Source organism: Lepisosteus platostomus, chromosome 27 (genome assembly GCF_059453375.1).
Source record: "Lepisosteus platostomus isolate fLepPlt1 chromosome 27, fLepPlt1.hap1, whole genome shotgun sequence".
NCBI classification, from domain to species: Eukaryota; Metazoa; Chordata; class Actinopteri; order Semionotiformes; family Lepisosteidae; genus Lepisosteus; species Lepisosteus platostomus.
Window position 1 is genome coordinate 6,973,470 of NC_142637.1, and position 22,257 is coordinate 6,995,726.

The window sequence follows — 22,257 nt, forward strand, 5'->3', positions numbered from 1 at the left end:
AAAAGGCTCCCTTACCTCTTATGGCGCGCTCTGTGGTCTCCTGTCGAAATCCCGCTCCACAGGGCTCGCTGTGCCGAGAAATTGTCGAAGAAAACTCTTCTCTCAGGCTGGGTGTGGTTCAGCAGAGTCCTTTATTCACGCGCATGGAGAGGATACAATCATACAGATCTGAGAGCAGCCTCTCAGTGATGATGGCAAAGGTATTGGGTTTGATACAGAAAATTCTGGGTCGCTTTGTAGAGAGAAAACCAACTCCTAATATGGACATTTAGAATGAACTAATTACACGTCTTTGTAATTGACCACTTTATTCCTAAGAGGCAATTTTACCTTTTATATAGACAAAAGGAAATTGAACTAGACATTCTGTGGTTACAGCATAAGCATCAAAAGGTCAAATAATGTGATTGCTATTATCCTTTCATACTGTTGCTAGGTAGAAAAGGCAATAGTTACTATTTGATACATTAAAAAAGGTAAATGCTAAAATTGTTCCTCAGAGGCAGGAGTGTTTCAGGTATTAAAGCCCTCCTCCTCAGGCCTGTGAACCATGCAGTGTTCTCCATGAGCAAGAGTCACAACAATCTTCCTTCTTCAAAGCTGCAGATGAGAGAGAAATGCTGGAAGCTACTTTAAAAACTGTGAGCCCCCCCCAGAACAGTTTGAAGATGCTAGTTCAATCCATCAGGGAGTCTGGGAGGTGCCATCTGAGTGGCAGGCGCAAGTTCAGGGCTGTTTCCACATGGGGCGACCCGCCAGGGCATGGATGACAAAGAAAATCGTTGTGACCGGCCCTGAGACGCAGTCGAGGCAAATTCTGCTCCACCACACCACGCCGCCGTCTCCAGCTTGGCAAACATAGGGGAAGAGAACAGCAGCCTGTGTGTTTCAGCCCATTGCGTTGGGCGACACATTGTGTCCGATACATTCTACAAACATTCTACTGCATGTGTAAAACACCCAACAGGCTAATTAATTCAATTAATGTAAAAGCAGATTTGTTTTTTATCATGGAAGGAAGCTTTTCCACTAGCATGTACCTTGTGAAACCATTTACTTTAATCCTTCCTAGTGCCGATTCCCTATTCTGCGTCACACATCTTTTCCTGACTAGGCCCCAGCAGGCGGAGGTCGTCAGAGCCGAGCCCTCTCCTTGCATGCCAGTCAGGGAGCCAGTATCTTCTCTGTGCTGCATTAAGGGTTGCTACCTTAGTCATTTTACCTTTTATATTTGTTCCCATTATGTGGAACTCTCCCACCGTCCATCCCACAAAACCCCACAACACAACTGGGAGAAATCTCTCAAACTTTAGACGCTGATTTTTTTTTTTAGAAAAAAGGATTTTATTAAAATTGAGTAAAGCAGTACAGAGATGCACAATGTTCAAACACTAGAGTTTCACAGCACACTGCAGAATGTCAACACGGAAGAGTAGCTGACACTGAAGATGAGGAAAAAATAAATAAAAAACACAGAAAAGAGGAAAGGAAGGAATAATCCATCAGTCCACACCAACACTCTTGACCACATGACTTCTGACTTCTCATTTCCTTGGTTATTGCAAAATGATTGAAAAGAGAACATTGTCTCTGCAGCTGAACTGGAGTTACACAGAGTCTACAAAAACACCTCCCACACACATTTTTATATTCTAGTTTTCTAAACATTTTTTTTGTTCACTTCAGTGCTGATGTCCTTTAACCCAGAAATTCCACCTCTATTAAGGCAGGGATGGGCACGATACTCAAAGGGCACAACACCTTGAAACAGATCAACTTTATTTTATTTTTTTACATAACTAGTATTTGAAATCACTGAATATGAAAAGGAAAGTTATCTTACCTGCAGAAATGTAGGCTAATATGTCTCTCACACAAAACATTTTAATGCAGCCATCTGGCCACTTTATCTGACAGCTATACAGTAGCTCATATTATGTTGACACCTGAAACCACTCTTTGACATGACTTTTTCACTTATATGCAAACTGTCCCAGAACTGTACACTAACAAAAGAATCAGTGAAAGAGTCTGTCCTCGCATGCAGCGATCCGCAACAGGAAAGAATTTTATCTACAAGAATGACAGACGAGAGCTCAGGTAAACTTACAGTTCAAGATAAATCTAACTATTAGCTTTGGAATTTTATTTTTCTCTATTTTCCATAACAAACCGAGTGAATGAACAATATGATTAAACAGATTCAATAAACATAGTACAATTTTATGTTTACAAACTCTTAGAATGAACGGCCTTTTGAAAAACATTCAAGATTTCACAGGCTCTCACGCAGTGGTATTTGGAGGATCACCAATATTTCTTTGAGTTAGAAGCTCAGCTGTGCCCCACTGTGTTTTCAGCTTACGACCCAAAGACATGGATAAGAGAGGCATCATTTCTCATGCGTGATAAGCTGAACTGATGGTACGCTGAGTGTCATCTGATCTGATACAATGAGCAACACAGGACAAGTAAACCCCTCGCCTTAGGAGAGAGCCAGGAATCACAACTATCGAAACACTGCACACAAATTCAACTGAGACAAGCCTACAAGACCTCAAGTGTCTGATCCTATCAGTACGATAACAGAAGCCACAGAGTCCTAAGAAGCTGCTGCTTCAATGGATTTAAGAGGACATCAAACTGAAGGCAACTCCTAATTTATGCAAGTGACCTAACATCCCACTGGCTTATAAATTAACTCTTGCTTTCCAGATGAATCCACTTTAAAGTTCCTTTGCCTTCCCGATCACCGTCCTCTCAGCTGGTGTTCCACAGCTACCTGTGTTCAATGGCCTATCAATATTTTTCCGCACCGATCAATAAACCTTGAATCCGCAGCACGCCACAGAGTGCAATTTGTGTTCAAGCTCAGTCTTGAAAATCACAAGCCTTTTTCATGCATCCTTAAAAAAAGAAGAGCATTACTTATTTTGATCAAATGATTTACTCCCGGTAAAGAGCATTATAAAAGCCTCACGTGAAACTCCCCTCTCCCCAGCCTCATGCTGCCTCGATTCCCATCAGTTCTTAAACAGAAGGAGCATCTTACAGCACAAAGAGACTCATGCTTCTGGAAACATCAGCGTTCATTGCACTTGCCTGACAGGTGTAAGAAAACGCCTCTGGGGACCAGCTAGTCCCACCACAAGTGTCCCAGATCTGACCAGAATGCTGTGAGATGGAGCCCGACACACTGCAAATTAATCAGCTTTGAATATTTGGGGAAACATAAGGTTTTCTCATTTTGTTTTAGCTTAGTTTATGAACCAAGATAAGATTATTTTCAGTTTCACAAGAGACATTTTAGACTCTTCTGCTATTACGTGATGCATATTGGGCTGTCTCAGTTAAGATCCTGTTGTTATGTCGTCTTTACAAGGGCCAATCAGTCAGCTGAGCACTGAATTGGACCAACTGTGCACTTAATGAGTAAAAATGAATACCCCCTAGGAGTCTACTCAGTGTTCCCAATGCATCCTGCCGCAGAACTTATATAAAACTCCACCCTCCCACTCACAAATAGTTTAGACTGTAACTGCACAAGGTTCACTTTAAGACACACTACCAAGTGTCCCAAGTGGTCAAGTGATTTGAGTTCTTCAGAACACTGTTACAGGTACAACTGCAACTCTAGGAAGGCTGCAGGGTATGGGGCACTGGGGATTAGGTTTAGCGTAGCAGAAGGGTGGTTCTGCAGTAACTGGGACACAACTCTGGTGTAAGATGCACTGACACAAACCGAGGCTCTGCTGAGACCCCGAGATGAAAGCACATGGTTTCAAACTCTCACCTTCAAGCAACACACCAACAGGAGGGCATGCTTGTTTTCTGCATACACAATATCATCACTGGGCGAAGAAGGGATTTTAATACTTTTTTTCCCCCTTTTTTTTGTAAAGCTTATAATGCAGTATTAGCAACTTAATTCACAAGAACATCGATATTAATACCTAGGGAGCAATATTCATAAAATCTTTTCCACCATTTCCATACTGTATCATAAATCTATTCCAGTTTTAATTTTACAATTAAAAACACGAGACAATGAAGTTGTGTGGTGTCAAAACATGTCAGACCTCAAACGCAAGGATCTCCTATTGTGGTACAGTACTTGAAATTAGGAGCTAGTTTTTCCCCATTTAAAAAAAAACAGTTTTATGAATATGGAAAAGGGTGTCTAAATAACACACACATTTCAAGGTTTTCAAGGCTCTTCAGAAAACTACACAAGATATGTAGATCACATTAAGTAGAAATACTGTATGTCCAGAGTCTAATGTCTGGTTTTTGTTTGTCCTGTAAGGAAATGATCATTTACAACTGTTGGAAAGGTCTCAAGATGACAGTCCGTGTTTCTTCAATGTCTGCCAGAAAAGTGAAAGAATGTGAAATTTAAATGAGCATGTACAGTAGCACAGTGAGGTCAGGAGTCATTTGGTGGTGTGGGCACCACTGACATTATTACTTGAAGGAATAGGAGGACAATGGGAATGATATCAGAGAGTATTTTTGGTTGTATTCATTCCAGAGTTCAAAATTCTGGCTGACTGAGCAGTCTGACTGGCAGACGAAACCACTGAGCATCACACTGTTAATGTAAAATGCAGTGTGCAGGTGGGTTTACAGTTGCTATGAATAAGACACAATGTGAATCCAAAGCTTTTTAGTGGGTTAAAGGTACAGAGCATAAAGCGTAGCATCTACTGTAATAGCTCCATTCCAGCAGGCAGCTGAAAGACAGGTTTTATAATGACTTTGGATAGAATGACTAAAGAGACATGGGTTCATGGGCAGCTACTGTTACCCATGTTGCCAAGGGTACAATATTGATTACGGTTAATAATTCTGCTGTCTCACAGTTAGCACACGCACTGTAGTTGACATTAATTTACTGTCAGCGCATGGCATTATACTTGACTGTGTTCCAGATACTGCAGGAACACATTTACCTGAGTTATTTTCAATTTGAAACTGAGGCATTGACCTTGAAATAAGGGCATAAGGGTTATTGTAAAACCATTAGAGGTCATTTCAAAATTTGTCAAATTTGAGGCTGTACTGTATTTTCAAGCACCATAATTGCTAAGGCCAATTTGTTTTGTGATGGTGCAGAGCCTAATACTAAGACAGGATTAGCCGGGAGAAACTGGCAGTGCCTGAAACACAACAGTAGATTTGTGTTCCTCAGCAGAGCGACCGGGGCGCCTTACTGGGAGGTGGGGTTGTTCATGCTGGTGTCACATCCCAGTATCTCAAGACGGCTTTGCAACTCTCAGCTGGCTTTGGAAGCAGGGCTTATACCCCAAGCCGAGCTGCAGCTACGATAAAAAGCTCCTTGTTATGTGGATAGGAAGCTGTATTGACTTAGCGGCAGGATAATCATGGTAGAATGAATTTATCAAAATGAGGGCAGACTATGAAGAAAGGGGTTTCAGAATCAGGGTGGCAAGACAGAGACTAAATATTAAAAGCTGCACTTAGAACAATCCACCGCCAGTAGGACTGAAGGATGAACAGGGCTGTTATATTAATCCCTTCAACTCGGATTTTTGACCTACTACACTTTCTCTATTTAAACTTTCTTTTTTCAATTCAGAAGGTTTTTACATCCAGTTAGTACTTAACAGGAGTACTGTACACATCAAGTCAAAAAGGAAGAGTTGCAGTCAGGACTGCATATAACGTAACACTCATTCCATCATTAAATGAATATCATGTCTTACTGCTACTACCTTACTAGACAGAACGCAAGTTCAACGAGGGCCAGTATGGCTGTTTTCCATACCTTGTTCACACTTGTTTCAATAGATGTAAATGCCCCAGTAGTGTCAAAAAGCTGCTGAAACAGACTCTGTTTCATTTGCCCTATTAAATAAAAGCTCTCGTACACAGTATGCAGTTTGTACTGTGAAGTACTTTGTACCTAATGAACTCCAAAATCCAAAAACACTGCAGTGCAATCAAATTTATTTTGCAGAAATAACGATTTAGAGTTTTGTTTGTTTTACTGCTAGATCAGACAGGATAAACATGATCTGTAAAAGGAAGCCTGACCCTGCCTGATCTTGAGCATCAGCTGACTTCAAATACTGTGCCTCTAGGCACGCCGGATGACAGTCATTGGTGACCCCAGAGGGCACTGTGCCTACTGCGTTTAGATCCTCATTCATGTAATTAAGGTTCGCAATTAGCAGCCACTTCATCAGCTGCTTGGCTCTTTCTCTCCAAACGAATCGCCCTCAGAGTGTCTAAATTTGTGAAAAGTCTGTCAATTAAAACCTGGCTGCAAAAGATCACTGGGCAAGATGCCAGCCTCTTATACAGGACTGGGAGTGGGGCACTGGTTACCAGTCAAAACTGTGCAGTGAACCATAGACAAGCATTCCTGTATCATGGGTAAGTGAGGCTAACAAATAAAGGAATGGCAAACGTATCCTTATTCAAAAACGTCCAGTCCTTGAATTTCAAGGAAAAATTGGAGTCAACTAACCCTAAAAAGACAGATAAGCATTCTGTTGAAACAAACTGTAGCACACCAGCACCAAATAGCACCATAACGACAAGAGCAAACACAAAGAATCCCCCCACACCTCCTTCTGCTCATTTTAAGAGATGGGGACCTGGAAAGACACCCGTGGAAATCTATGAAGTACCCACTGCGCCCTGACACCACGCAGTGTACCCCGCTCTCTGGCAGGTATTCTGAAATTCTATTTCGACCCAAGAGCACAATCAGCAGAAGGTTGCATTATGCAAAAATGAAATTTAAATGTTGCCTGGTGAATCATCTCAGGATGTAATCTGCCTTACCCCCACTGCTCTGGATCGCCATGACTGTATTGGATTAAGCAGTTATTGAAAACAGATGAGCGGGTGTTGAATAGTTCTCTTACTTTTAAAAGGACAACAGCTGGAGTGCATTACGAGAGGCCTATAAGCTTCTGTCCTGGTCAGCCTCTTCTGCACTGAGGGTCATCAGGGGTGCTGTCGCAGTCAAACAGGGGGTTTGTGAAGAGCCGTGCTGACCATGTCTGTGCCCTGCCTGGCCCGTCTTGAGCACTGCTATGTTTCCATGACCACACTGCCAGGGAAGGAGCTGACCTTTGCATTGGTCACGACTGGAACGCTTTCTTATTTCACTGTCTGATCAGCGGGTTCCTGGCTGCAAACGGTTCAAACACCCATCAAGGCCATGACATCTGGGCCAGTCCCCTTCCAGCCATAATGAACGCAGGCTTCCCGTGTGCGACATAGAGCGGTAGGCCAGCAGACCTGCTGCACACTGGCTGGACTCCCAGCATGATGGAGTGAGTTTGCTTCTTCACCAAGCACAGCACTTGATGCTGGCCTAAGCACAGAGGACAAACACCTTTCAATCTTGGCTCAGGCAACAACAGGTTACTGTATGTTCTGGTTCTGAGCACTAAGCGCAGGTACACCTAAGGTCTCTCAAACTATTTCTGTGACCATATTATACTATGTTTTAGGCACTACACGTAATTGAACATGTATTAGTTACACACACTGTCCAGCTTTATTAAAACGAACGAGCGTATCCCTACACACCCCCAAAATACAGTGCTGGCGCACATGGACAATCTACCAGATTTTGCTTTCATCATCTCTGGTCCACAGAGAGCAAACCGTTGCATCAAAGATTGCCTGCACAGAGCCTGTGCTCTGTTCCACATATCGGACTAGATAACTGCAATATTCAACAGAAGTGCACAGAGCTCACTTCAAAGCACAGATCCGTCTCTGTAACACTAAACCTATGGGTGTCTGATGACTGACAAGGGCTGGAATGATAACCTCTATTCATTAATTAACCATGCTTAAGCAAAAAAAAAGATGGCTTGTACTGATATCATTCTGTTTCTCTTTTTTACATGTCCTTGCCATTCACAAGGTGGATAAAGTCTGCCATTAAAGAGAGACAGCGGTGGATGGGTTTGGGGGGGCTGTAATCTCTTTACACACCAGGCAGGGAGATAAGAGCTGCAAGCTGCACTGCTCGTTTTCTTAGCCAGTCTGAAAAAAAAGAGCCGGCACACAGACTGCTTCTGCTGAAGGAGACATGAGGCAATGCAGACGCGTTAATCCTAATACAGCCTGCAGGACCAACTTTCTCTCCGGATTCTGTATGCACCAGGATTACTTTCAATACATCACATCGCACTGTTTGTCTTCCATTACCATTAATCTCCATCTCCACTGATGAGGTCATTCTCACAAGCAGCCTGCTAAACACCAGTCTACCCCAACAGCACCCGCACTCTCGCCATCTACCCTGGAAATGAATTTGCTCAAAATCACCGATTGTTTATTTCTCTCTCTCCCTCAGATGCCAGATGAATTATTTCCAGACAATATATCATCGCAGGGAAATGCTTGAAGCCCTGGCATCTAGAAAAGTCTTGCCTGTGTACAGTGCTCTGTCTTATTTATAGACTCCTTTCCTTAAGACATAGAGCTCGACTGCCTGTTATAAAACGCAGTGCAGCACCCAAAGGCTTCTGCAAATAGCTTGTCATCTTCAGTTTTGATGTAGTGCGAGAGTTTCCACACAGCAGACGCCAAGGATCCAAAGAGCTTTTGTCTTGCTGACAGAAACCGACAAGGCTCTGGCTCCAGGGTGGGTAGCAGGACGTTGCCCTTGGCTTCGGATAAAAAAGGCCAATAGCTGAGGGGAAACGGGGTCGGAGAAAGGACGCGAGTGTCTCAAAATAAGAGGTAAGGTGTCTGCTTTGAGTCTAGATTTGTGTGAAGGAAAGAAAATTGGAACAGGGTCGGAGATGCTGAACTAAAGTTGTAATATTTTCCGCGCCGCCTCTCAAACCTGCAAGAGGGTTAAACTCTCAGCAGAAAAAAAAAGAAAGGTTTTCGAACTATCAGTGGAAGGAGACACATTACGGAGCATGCCATTCCGAAGAAAATACCGCAGGACTGTGTAGGGGGGAGGAAACCTCTTGTTTGTAGGAAAAAAACTGAGAACAAGGAAATCGAACTTTTTGGAAATGGATTCCATAGCACACAAGAGCGGTTAATGGGAAAGCACCCAGCAGAGTCTCCACTGACTCCTACCCTGGCCTCCATGTGTTGACATGGATGCCCATCTCCCAGCTTTTGCACGACACAATCCTAAAATCCCATAGCCCCGTTGAAAGTTCTTCCCATATTTGATCTGCCTCCTTCTAGAAATAAAAGCCCGTGCTTCCAGTGTCGGCCCAGGAAAGTGAAAATCTATATGCTCATTCATCACATTCATGAATAAGGCTTCCAGCTTCGGACACCATTGTGAAATTATCAGTAGTTATTCAGCAAAGGCATGTGGACGCCACCGTACCCAAATAAATATTGTTCAAATAAGAAGAGGACCTAGTTAAAAGGAACATTTTTTAAAACTGAACGTAACATTTTTCTGAAAACGTTACGCTTGACTGGAGGTTCAAACAAAACTGTGTACTCCACCACCGTGGCGATTTTCACACAACACTTACGACAGCGCAGCAGATATTTACAAATGACTTCGTTATCAAAACCCCAAAGCAAACGAACAAGAGCAACACAAGAAAAAAGGTAAACAGTGAAACATATTAGAAAATCTGAAACAATTTGCAGTTTTGGGGGAAGGTGGGGGGGGGTTTGAACACACAAGATAAAATACAGAAATCCCATAATGGGGGTGGGGGGGGTGGGGAGGGGGTACGTATAGTTATGGGGAGAAGGGAGAAAGAAAGAGAGTGAGGGCCCGAGAGGAGGGGGGATCAGGTATGTTATTGTCTCTCAGTGTGGCCCAGCGAGGGTCACCCGAGCCTCAGTGTCGAGTACGAGGCTCCCTCAGTCCCAGCAGCCTCGTCTGGGGGGAGGAGAGAGCCGGTTGCCGGGTGGCGGTGGGAGGGGCTGCTGAGTCTGGCGAGTGTGGCGGCAGCTCTGCTTCAGAAGTGGCCGCGGCTCTCCTCCCCGGCCCGGTGCCCCCCGGCCGCGTGCTTCCTGTGCTTCCTGCGCTCTCGCCGGGACTTGTGGTGGTGGCGCCGGGAACGGTGGCCTCTCCGCGCTGCAGGCCCGGGGGGGGGGGGGGGGGGTGGAGGAGAGAGAGACATACACAGCCGGTCAGTCCACTGATAAGCTCCTGCGCCAGGCTCGTGTCGGGCTCGGGCCAGGCTCGGAACAAACTCAGGTCGGGCTCGGGCCGGGCCAGGCTCGGAACAAACTCAGGTCGGGCTCGGGCCAGACTCGGAACAAACTCAGGTCGGGCTTGGGCCGGGCTCGGGCCAGGCTCGGAACAAACTCAGGTCGGGCTCGGGCCGGGCCAGGCTCGGAACAAACTCAGGTCGGGCTCGGGCCAGACTCGGAACAAACTCAGGTCGGGCTTGGGCCGGGCTCGGGCCAGGCTCGGAACAAACTCAGGTCGGGCTCGGGCCAGACTCGGAACAAACTCAGGTCGGGCTCGGGCCAGGCTCAGGCCTGACTCGGGTCGGGCTCGGGCCAGGCTCAGGCCTTAAAAAAACAAAACAAAACTTACGACAGCGCAGCAGATATTTACAAATGACTTCGTTATCAAAACCCCAAAAACCAGGTGGATGCTGCACATTGGTGGTGGTGGAGGGGAGTCACCATTACCTGTAAAGCGCTTTGAGTGGAGTGTCCAGAAAAGCGCTATATAAGTGTAAGCAATTATTATTAATTATTAAAACAAAAAAAAGCCTGGCACTTCTCCCTCAGTACCTTCGCTGCCAGGTCAAAACTCCCAGATGAGCTGATAGTCAGATCATGGTAGGTGTAGCTGGATTGTGTGCTCCAATGTGTTGTTGTTCAGTGTGAAGTGGTGCTGGTTTCCCTGTGGTCTGGCTTTCTTCTAGAAGACCATGACTCTGGTCTTGTCCAGATTGACTGTCAGCCCCCAGGTCTGACAGTACTGCTGACACACTCTCACACAAGGAAGGGCTGTAAGAATTTAAATGCAATGTTTCATAACGCTGGGGAGTCTGGTATTGACCCCAAGCACAAAGAGTGCCGATTCATGGGAAATCACATTCTGAGCTTTAGATATTCAAACCGGGGGGCGGGGGGGATACAAACTTGAAGTTTGTATGACTATTCGAGTAGCTGCCCGTGCTATAGACACAGGCCTTATGTTTGATGTGTCACTTTGCTGTGCTCGGTACCTTCAATCACAATGAGAATCATTCAAAGTGAGCAGGGGATGTGCTGAGAGGTGTATTCACACAGTGGAAGACATAGCATTGGGAGAGGAAACCGTGCACACCTAAGGCAAATGGGACTTACGTAGACAAAAGGTAAAAATGAATCGCTTCTGCTTGCTCTACTTTGTTGTTTCCCTCATCACGAACGTTACTCGAAGCAGCAGTAGTGGCAGAAACAACACTGATAGTAGCAGCAGTAGCAGGTCTCACACATGTCAGCAAAATCATGTCTCTTGCTGATACTGGCTGAATGTTATTTTCTTCCATGTGATCCAAGACTGGGAAATATTGAACCATGGGCCAGTATGGTTGAGTAGTGATTAGAATTGCTGCCTTGCAGGGCTGGGGCCCTGAGTTGATGCTGTCCGTGTGGAGTTTGCATGCTCTCCCTGGGTTCGTATGGGTTTCCACCAGGTGCTCTGGTTTCCTCCCACAAACCAGAGACATACTGGTAGGTTAATTGGCTTCTGTGTGAGTGTGTGTCTATGTGTGCCCTGCGATGGACTGGCGTCCTGACCCGGGGGTACCCTGCCTTGTGCCCATTGCATCCTGGGATAGGCTCCAGCTCCCTCATGACCCTGTACTGGAAGAAGAGGTTAGAAAATGGATGCGCAATGTTTTTTACTGCTGGTGAAGAAAGTGGCGTGAAAGCGTTTGTCACACACACAGAACGAGGGCTGCCTTTGAGCTAACAAGGGCAGCTGTCTAACCCAGGACAACGTGTGTGACAGTTCACTGAAGTGACTCTGTGACTGTTGCCCCACAGGCAGCCGTACCGCGGCGTGGGGCTGTTCTGGATAGGCTCCCTCCTCGTCAACACGATCGTCTTCGTGCCAGGAATCGTCCTTGGTAAGGAAAGCACTGCGTCCCCGATCTTGGGCACGCAGCCGCAGGATCAAGGAAAAATAATCCGATCAAACTCTGAATGACACACAGGGTCAGTAGCGTCCGGTCCGATGAAAAAAAATCTCCAACGGGAAAACTGGCCCTGGTGCGAGTGTGTGTGTCTGTGTGTGCCCTGTGATGGACTGGTGTCCCGTCCAGGGTGTACCCCGCCTTGCTCCCGTTGCTTGCTGGGATAGGCTCCAGCTCCCCGCATGACCCTGGACTGGATGACTGGACGGATGGGATGCGTGGAGCTCGGTAGGGGACGACGGCGCTGACTCACGCTTTGTGCAGATGATCTTGGGGTGGTCCCACCTCCCGTTGCTGCGGCACCTGGCGGTGGGGACGTGGCGCTGCAGGAAGCCGTCGGCGCACTGGTACCGCACCACCGAGTGGATGTCGTAGTGCGTCCGCTTCCGGCCGATCAGGAAGGCGTTCTCCACGGTGGGCGGGGCTCCGCACAGCACTGCCAGGGGACAGACAGACGGACATTGCGGTCAAGCTGGGCTCTCGAAAAGATGCCGACTGTGCACGAAAAACATAAGGAAGGCGGGCGCCTTCAACTGACGGGCACCACGTACTGGCGTGACCCTGACAGTGACTGCACCCCACTGCGCACAGAAAGAGCACGTAAAGGCTCGCTGCACAGTAAAGAGCAGAGAGAAGAAACAACGTTTCAGCTGTTGAGTCTTCTTCGTACCTGCAGAAGGGCTGGTGTGAAGATCTGAAGGAGCCTGACGGGGTCTCAACAGCCAAAACGCTGTGTTTCTTCTTCTTTGTGTTTTTCGGCGTGACTCGTTGACTTTGCAGCCGACACACACCGACACCTCGCGCAGCTTGAATTTGATAAAGAACCTGGTTCGCCCGCGCAGGTACAGTGGTGGTGTACAGGCGTGTATTTCAGACACGGGACTCGCCCGGACTGGACGCATCTCACGCCACACAGCTTTCTGGGTTATTTCGTCTCTGTTGCAATGCTTGGCAACGGTCAAGTAGACTCGGGCTTGCGAGACTCGAAGACGAGCTCAACAGGAGAAACAAACAGAAATCACAGCATCTCGGCAGCAGGAACGAGAGAAAGCCACTCATCGGGTGAGCCCGGGATGGGAGAGGGACAGGCTGAGACTCAAGTATTTCTCTGAAACAGCATTTTCTGCGACGTGGGAAGGCAGAAAATATTTTTTGGGGGAGGACAGGTGGCGGCTTCGGGGGCAGACTGCGAAACTCTGCTCTGCCCGCTGCAGCGCGTTTGAATGTCAGCAGTGGGGTCTTCCGTTTACCTCTTTTAAGGGAAACTACCACGCTGCTGTTATCTTTTGGTGGCTAGAAAGAATTAGCATTGATGAGCGCATTTCAAACCACGATAAAAGTAAAATGTACACTGTAAATTACAAAATCCCCAATTTACCTCCCAAAATAGACTAAATTTCCAGGTGTGCACAGTGCCATATTCTGCGATTCAGAACTCGGCAAAAACCGTCTGGTGACGTGGAGCGGCCTTATGACATTGTAAACCAGCGGGCTTGTGTATACTGTACATCTCTTTTAATCCAATAGAAATACTGCTCTCGACTTCGGGACGGTTTTACCGATAAATAGAACTTAACAATGCATGTTGATCACGTTGGAAACTTTCTGCTGTGACATATCTGCTGCATAACCTGTACTTATTTGCTCATACTGTACATCTCAGTACATCAGTCATCACGGGGACTACTGAGCAGGAAGGGCAGCATCACGTCACAATTTGTGGGAGCTTTCGCTCTCGTCCGTAGTGAGACTAGGGTTTTCAACAACATCTTGAGTTACAGCACTTTCACAAAAAATCACGATTTTGTGCTTTGTTTGAAATTTGAGATTTTTCTATGCATGTAATGAATTTATTTTGTTACTGAGATTTAATGAGTGGTCTGAGAAATTGGGACTGCAGTTCCCCTTCAATTGCAAGTATTTCAGGTAACCCCTTTCCTTTGTAAGGGAACATTGAAGCTGGCTTAATTAAGTCATTAAGGTGCAATTAAGCAATGAGGTGTTTGTTGATCAAAGCCCTACAGTGGCACACAGTGTCACCTGCAAGGCCAATCTCGATTTTATTAATGCAATTAAAACGAACCAAAACCCGAAACAAAAACATCAGGCAGGCGATTTCAAAGGCTTGAGCGATTTCTCTCTACTGAAAGGCAATGACATCAATTACATTTCCCTAACATGCTGAAAATTCAAAAAAAACTTTCCACTTGAGTCAAATTCTGGATGATATTTATACTTCTAAAAAGTATTTCAACTGGAAAAGATGCTGAACTGAAAGAGATGTAAAGTTGTTTTTTTTTTAATTGCAGATCAGTTTTTGATCTCTGTGTCACTTGATATTTTTTTTACCTGCTTGTCAAGATAACAGCATTTAAGGCTTTAAAGCCACCGCGGAGAAAAACGTGGCTGTTTATTATTCCACACAAGACCCGTTTTAATTTTTCAAAGAAAAAACAGATTTCTGCGTCTCTGAAACCCGCAACCGTCCCATACATGCAGTACCACACATGGTCCCTAGATGGCACCCTTGTTGCTACAGAACAGCACCATTAGGATTCCTGACTACACCGTCAAATATGGAGACTGACTTGTACAGTAAGGTCCTTGGCTGTATGATGTGATTTTGAGCCTGCAGACTGCAGATGACCAGCAATTAATTTTAAGACAGTGCCTTAATCCCAGGAGCCAGAGATGATCTTCCACAAGGCCCAAATACAGAGCGTTCCCGCCTACGACACATTAGCATTACTCTTTATCAAGCCAGTCAGGAGAGAATGTCATTAATCCAGGAGCTGGATTTCACGCAACATTTGCGGCCAAATTAATCCTAAAAAGAACATCCTGGGATGTCTGTCACACAGACTAATTGTGGGAATTTAGTCAGAATTGATCTGAAAGCACTCGGTAACAGCCTCATGCCCGAGTCCTTCCCAGGTGGCAGGCTCGTCTCTTCTGCTGTGAGTCGGGGTCACAGCTCCATTCATGCTGGGCGCCGGTCAGGGCCTGTGTATGAGGTGGTACAGTACTGCACAGCTGGCGTAAGGGGCTGCTTTAGCAGAGTGTAAAGATCAGATCACTTTGTTGGCCATATACAATTTATTGTATTAGGAATTTGTCTTTCCGCATACCCCAGCTTGCTCTCCATGAGACACACAGACAGGGAGAGAAGCTGGGGGTCAGAGCGCAGGGTCAGCCATTTATACGGCGCCCCTGGAGCAGCTGGGGTTAAGGGCCTTGCTCAGGGGCCCAACAGAGTAGGATTCCTCTGCCGGCCGCAGGATACGAACCGGCAACCTTCCAGCCACAGGTGCAGATCCTGAGCCACAGTGCCACCACTCCGCCCTTCTTATTAGGAGGCCATAATGGGTAAAGGCCAGGGGGAAATTTTGCCAGGACGCTGGGGTAACACCCCTACTCTTAGTACCCCTAGTCCCTGGGATTTTAAATGACTGTAAAGAGTCAGGACCTCAGTTTTTTCTTATCCAAAGGACGGCACCTTTTTACAATATAGTGTCCCTGTCACTATACTGGGGCATTAGGACCCACACATACTCCAGAGTGAGCGCCCCCTACTGGCCCCTATTATTAAGGGTGCAACCCCCTGCCACCTGTCTGGCAATGCCCCTGCTCGTGAGTGGTAACACTTACAGCAAACAGTGATGGAAAAGCACGATTCCAATTATGGGATAATGCCGCACAGGCTTACCCTGCTGAGGGCTCTCTTACCTGGCGCCAACACAAATGGCAGAGCATGCTGGGCCTCGGGATCTTGGGAAGGGAAACTAGAAGATTGAGCGAGATCGCGCCCCGCGGAGAGAGAGCGAGCTGGACCCGCGCCCATCTGGTGTCGTCATGAACACGCTCGCCACCCCCCCCGGCTGAGACTGCGGCTTGCCCCCGCCGCACCGGATAACCGCAAGGCAAAACCCGGCGGGGTGGGGGAGCAGTTACGCCCCCCGCCTGGTGCCGCTTGCTAAAGCTCTCAGCATCCGCACACGAGGCCTCGATTGTGTGCCCCACCCAGGGCCAGGAAGTCTCCCAGTTCATGAGCTGGGGTTGGGGGCTGGGGGAGGGGGGGTTCATTACCATTTCTGGCAGCGTCTCAGTGTCGCAGTGGCAGGTGGTGCCACACAGGTTAATAGCCAGCTGCCTCCAGGGCAGGAAGACAGCTGGGCTGCCTCTTCAGCAGGAGGCTCCCCCGAGCGACTTTACTGCAGGGGGCCACAGGGGTTGCAGAATGGGACACTGCACCATGCCAGACAGATGTCCTCATAAAATCAACGCTGTGCCCTTTTTTTTTCCCCTCTCCTGAAATAATTGATATATTTTTTTAAAAAGTCCCTTTACCTTTTGATCTGTCGGCTCACACTGAGCCCCGGGACCCGTGAATAGGAAACACTTTTAAATCAGTGAAGTCATGCAGTCGGTGGCTATTCTGTGTCCGGATTCTGCTAAAATAAATAAAATGAGCTCCTGATTTTATGTTCACCGTCCTTTTTCCCCCCCCTAACTTGTGTTTCCATTCATCCTCTGTCAGAAAGCTGCGTATTGCTCCTGGCGAGAGCTGTGGCAAGACAGCCAGAGGTCCAGCTGATCCTGGAAGCACATGTGCAGGGCAGGACTGTGCACGGACACACAAGGAGAGACCACTTTACCCTGCCAGTCTCCGAGAGGTGGGAGGAAACGTGATCAAAAGTAGATGCAAACACAAGGAGAGCTTGCAAATCCCACAACCTTAATTGTCAACACAAAAAATGGTCAAATTCTGTGGTAAGGACAGTCAAACTCCTTTTTGTTTAATACAAAGATCTAATTTAAGTTCTATTTCCAGGCTGAGCTCAGTTAGATCTCTATTACCCTGTTTATACTGTACCATACATGTCCTTCACTAGAGTTGCACCTCTCAAAGTTATACCATTCTCCTATTCCGATTTCACGATTTTAGTATGCTTTATTCTGCTTTATGATAGCTCCTCTTAACACAACCTTGTTTTTATTAAGGGCTAGAGCTCTCTGCCTATCTAGAAAGTGAATAAATCTTGACTGGTATATCCCTCACAAGTATAATTATTTCCAATAATTTCTATCTGTGTGCATCACAGTTTCTTGCAAGAGCGGAGGTGTCTAATCTATCTAGGGCAATGTGCTGGACATACGGCTCACTTTACTCTTCCTGCTATGCACTGCTTAAGACAGGCACACCCCGGGCCCTGGGGAGCTCTTAAGCTCCACTGTTATTAAATGGTCTTTTAGAAAATGCAAACGCTGGGACAGAGATGGTCTCCTAGCTCACGCTTTAACAGGAAGTGGTGCTTAAGCATCGATCCATCCATTTTCTAACTGCATTATCCAATTCGGGGTCATGGGGGAGCTGGAGTCTATCCCGGCAAGCAATGGGCACAAGGCAGGGTACCCCCTGGACGAGATGCCAGTCCATCACAGGGAACACTCAGACACACACACTCACACTAGGGCCAGTTTTCCCAGAAGACAATTAACCTCCCAGAATGTCGCTGGACTGTGGGAGGAAACCGGAGCCCCCAGAGGAAACCCATGCAAACACTGGGAGAACATGCAAACTCCATGCAGACAGCACCCCAAGACTTGAACCCAGGGCCCTAGTGCTGTGAGGCAGCAATGCGCCACCTTGCACCACGGCCCTGAAGCAGCCTATTTATTGATCCTCCAGCCCCCTTAACAAACCAGGTTTCCCACCTCCGAGAAATTCCCCATCCAGAAATCAGTGGTTGCTCAAGCCTGCAGGGGGCGCCATTACCTGTGCCTTTCTTGCAGATGTAGGGCAGGTTGTAGTTGCAGGGCACATCGTTCCACTTGCCGTGCTCGTGAGCGATCATCACCACGCAGTCCTCGCCCCCGGCAAAGAAATTATCGGGCTGGTTCTCTCGCCAGTTCTCGTATTGCTGCGAGCCAGAAAGACCAAATCCTATTTCAGGCCTTCGTTCTTGAAAGGGGCTTCTTAAAGACTTTCACAGCCTGGACGCTGATGTCTGTGTGAGACTTAAATCACGTGGAATTTCTCTTTAAGATTTAAGCAAATATACTTTTACCACACTGATGGTGACTATAGTTGCAAATACAGGTTGTACTTGTGGTTCGGAGCACCCACTATACTGAGTACTCTGGTAAATGCAGAGGGACCGCCTGTGCAAAACTGATGGTGAAACTCCATTTTTTAAATTAACACCTATTTATTACATGCCTGAAAAAACATGGTTAATGCAGGAAAAACAGAATACCTACATTGCACTGAAATGTAATATGAAAAAAATCATATGAAAGAGACTAAACTACTCTGTGGCCCAAGCAGTTCATGCACAGAACAACCATGTGCCACTATGGCTTGTAGGGTTGCTGTTTTCACCACACGTACAGTACCTGTGTAAAGTTAAGCACATCTGTGTATTAGTCAAATTTCTAACTCTAATCCTACACCGTATCAGCAACCTTCACCTGCAGATAAGTTGCACATAAAATGCACTTAATGTGCATAGACAACCATGCAAAAGCACCATGGGCCTTAGCGTAAGCCGCAGTTCCACAGGAAGACCTGTAGGGGGCGCCTCACCACAGCCATGGTGTCAGTCCACTGGAAGTCCTCCTCCACAGTGCGGTCGTTCAGCCCGATCCAGGCATTCTCGCGGCCCAGCCCTGAAAAACAGCGGAGGAGTGAGAGGGAGTGCAGAGTGTGTGTGGGGCACCGTGCATCTGAAAAAAAAACACAGCTCGCCTGCGACGATCTCGGTCGTGCTCTTTGTATCACAAATCCTTTATTAATACCTTGGATGCAAAACGAAGGCAGCGTCCTCCTCCTATGATTATAATTAGAGATTTAACAAGTTTACCAGTGGGTTCCCTCTAAAGGTTTAGTAAGCCAATCTCCTTATTATAATTAATATCATAATGAGGTGATCAGATTTGTTTGACCCTAACACATCATGAGAGAAAACTTTGCTGCTTATCCCAACCTTGCTTTGTTTGCTGTGCAGCAGATTCACAGCTGAAGCCTGACCTTCTGATTGCTGCTGCAAAAGTTCTCAGGGCTTTGCTGGTGATCACACGGAGCTGCGGTGTTCGATAGGGTTATTGCCAGCCAAAACTGACCGCGTTTCTTCAGCAACACTGTTATTGCTGACTAAACTGGACTGTGTTTTGTCAGCTAGGATGACTGTAGGTCTAATGCATTTGTGAGAAGCTTTTTCGGTGGCATAATTGAATTTCAATGATCCCGTTGCTTATTAACATCGTTATTAGGAACATTAATCTCATTAACGTCCTCGGACCATTTACTGCAGGGGTGGAGATGTGCGTTTGCCAGGCAATTAGGCCCACTCCTTTTTTTTCCCTGTTGCTGTTGTTTCTGAAACATTCACTAAAAAACAGCTGCATTCTTCGCCTAGGCTTTGCATGTGCTGCACGACTGCACTGACGCCAAGGCGATACCCGAGCAACGGAATCAACAGCAAGACAAACCGGAGAGAATTGCATTTCTGGATCGTTTTCAACTCCTCGCGCTTCATTTCAACCGGGCTGTTTTTCAGAAAGAGAAACATAACACAGCGCAGCTGAAAGAAGAGAAGTCCTCAGATCCCTGAGAAGGAAACGTTCGCCCCCACACAGCGAATGGACAATAAGGAGAGATTCATAACGAGGGATGGGATCTTTGATCTGTCAAACTTTCTTTCTAGTCCTTTTCTCAAGGTGACACTAATACCACATCTTACTGACTCCTGAAGGATCCTAGAGGAAAGCAGATCACAGCTGGAATACACAGGCGGCTTCAGATACTGAGGTACTCGGTGTGCTTCAGAGTAGTGCTATACTCTGTTTTGTTTCCAGAATAGCGCTACACTTTGCTGGGTTCAGGGGAGTGGTATGCAGTGCTGTGTTCAGGGCAGAGCTACACTGTGCTGTGTTCAAAACAGTGCTACATTGTAAAATGTTGAGAGCACTGCTACACTGTGCTGTGTTCAGTGCAGTGGAGCAACACTACGCTGTGCTGTGTTCAATGCAGTGGAGTAGTGCTACACATGCTGTGTTCAGTGCAGTGGAGCACTGCTACGCTGTGCAGTGTTCAGTGCAGTGGAGCACTACTACACTCTGCTGTGTTCAGGACAGTGCTATACTGTGCAATGATCAAAGCACGTGTGTTCAGGGCACCAGGACACTGTGCTGTGTTCAGGGCACCAGGACACTGTGCTGTCGTTAGGACAGTGGTTTGCAATGCTGTGTTCAGTGCTCTGCGCAGTACTACAGTACATTCTGTGCTGCACTACAGTGTGATGTGCTATACTGTGCTGTCTTCTGTGCAGTGCTATACTATGTTTCTGTCCTGTGTCAGGCTGTTTTTTGTGCTGCACTACAATGCAGTGCGTTTGTGACCGTCGCAGGTCCTGGGTCTCCAGCGTAATGCAACAGGGGAACCAGCCAGGTGAGCTAAAGGAGACCTCCCCCAGCCCAGGCGGCTGAGGTCTCTGCTACGCGCAGGGAGGGCGATGACGTCACCGTGCCCAAACTAGCTCCGCTACACATTCTGTATGGGGCTATGCTATGCTGAAATATCGTGCTGTCCTGTGCTGTGCAGTGCTGGGCTGGGTTAGAAACTGTGCTGTGCTATTCTGCACCGCGTCACACCACATCCGTGCAATAACAGCTGCAACAGACCGTTCACAAAGTCCTGCTCCTCGGGGGTGTGGATGCTGGCCAGGTGCCCGTTGTGCTCTCGGCAGTCCTTCTCCGCGTCCTCCCAGGTGTGCCGGTGGGTGAAGTAGCGATAGCAGTGCCCGTGGAACTTCCTCCAGTTGTGCTCACAGCCCTCAGTGTCTGCACAGAACAGAACAGAGCAGACCCCTTAGCCAGCAGAACCCCTCCGTGTTCTCAGGCTCCACTTGCAAAAGAATCTACCCTGCCTTTAGACTCTCTTCTCTGCCAGTTTTTGATTTTCAGTTCTGGTCCAAATAACAATGATCCCTTACACTTTCTGGACACTCCACTTAAAGCGCTTTACAGCTAACGGGGACTCCCCTCCACCACCATCAATGTGCAGCACGCCCAACACCCACACCCAAAGAAGGCCCTTAGCTGCTCAGTTGTCTCTGCTGGATGAGTTGGGGGAGCTTTCACTGTGTTGGAATTTGTCTTTTCGCACACCCCAGCTTGCTCTCCATGAGACACACAGACAGGGAGAGAAGCTGGGGGTCAGAGCGCAGGGTCAGCCATTTATACGGCGCCCCTGGAGCAGCTGGGGTGAAGGGCCTTGCTCAGGGGCCCAACGGAGTAGGATTCCTCTGCTGGCCGCGGGATATGAACCAGCAACCTTCCAGCCACAGGCGCAGATCCTGAGCCACAGAGCCACCGCTTCCTCACCTACTACTTTAAGGCAATAAAGCAATTATTGGTTGTTAAGAGAGACTTGGCTGGGGGACACATTTGAGCTTCTATTATTGTGAAATAGGAATTCCAGACAATTAAACAATGTTAGTTACAGAACAGAGGTCCTCTGTGGCAGCAGAGAACAACGCTAATCCTCACTGAGGTGCAGCTGAGCCACTTCTGTCTGAGATGCACATAACATACAGTAGCTCCCCTTCAGCCCCGAGCTGCTCAGCAGTTCCCCTGCAACTTTTCCCTCTGTCATATAATATTCCCCGTCAATCCCGAAAGCACTCAGTGATCCTTCTTAATACCAGGTGCAACAAACACGAGGCAGTGGATCTTGTTTAAAAAGCCTATTCTGCCCTGCCCCTTATTTTTTTTTCGGGCTGCGTCACGCCGTTTCCTGTTTTTTTTTAAATCGGATACAATACAGTTATAACTCTGAAAACAAATCTTTGCACGGCTAATACTCCGAAAATGGCCAGAACCCTTAATGGGGAAAACCTGCTTTAGCTCAGGCAGTGTTTGTTAATTATGCCTGGTCAAACACCAGTGCTGGAGGAATATCTTCCTCTCCCCACAGAGGCCGAGCCCCAGCCCAGGCAGCACGTATAATTAGCCAGGAGGCAGGGGAGGTTAACGGTCAATGAAGCCCACCCCGCTGCCCCCAGATGCGGGCCTGACGAGTGGCGCTTTGAATGCAGAGAGCAAGGCTGCCCCCTTCGCAAATCTGAGGCGA

The 22,257-nt window shown here is 47.2% G+C and overlaps 1 protein-coding gene across 1 annotated transcript in view; it reads right to left on the reverse strand.

Moving 5' to 3' along the window:
- Positions 1-1,320: 1,320 nt before the first annotated feature.
- The window catches only part of ncanb (neurocan b), a 102,904-nt gene continuing 81,967 nt past the window's right edge, over positions 1,321-22,257 (reverse strand). The window contains exons 11-15 of the mRNA XM_088622352.1: positions 20,808-20,966; positions 18,712-18,794; positions 17,902-18,046; positions 12,379-12,561; positions 1,321-10,060 (exon numbers count right to left, since the gene is read on the reverse strand). Of these exons, the coding sequence (XP_088478478.1) occupies positions 9,942-10,060; positions 12,379-12,561; positions 17,902-18,046; positions 18,712-18,794; positions 20,808-20,966 (689 nt within the window). The 3' untranslated portion in view covers positions 1,321-9,941. The remainder of the gene's footprint in view (positions 10,061-12,378; positions 12,562-17,901; positions 18,047-18,711; positions 18,795-20,807; positions 20,967-22,257) is intronic.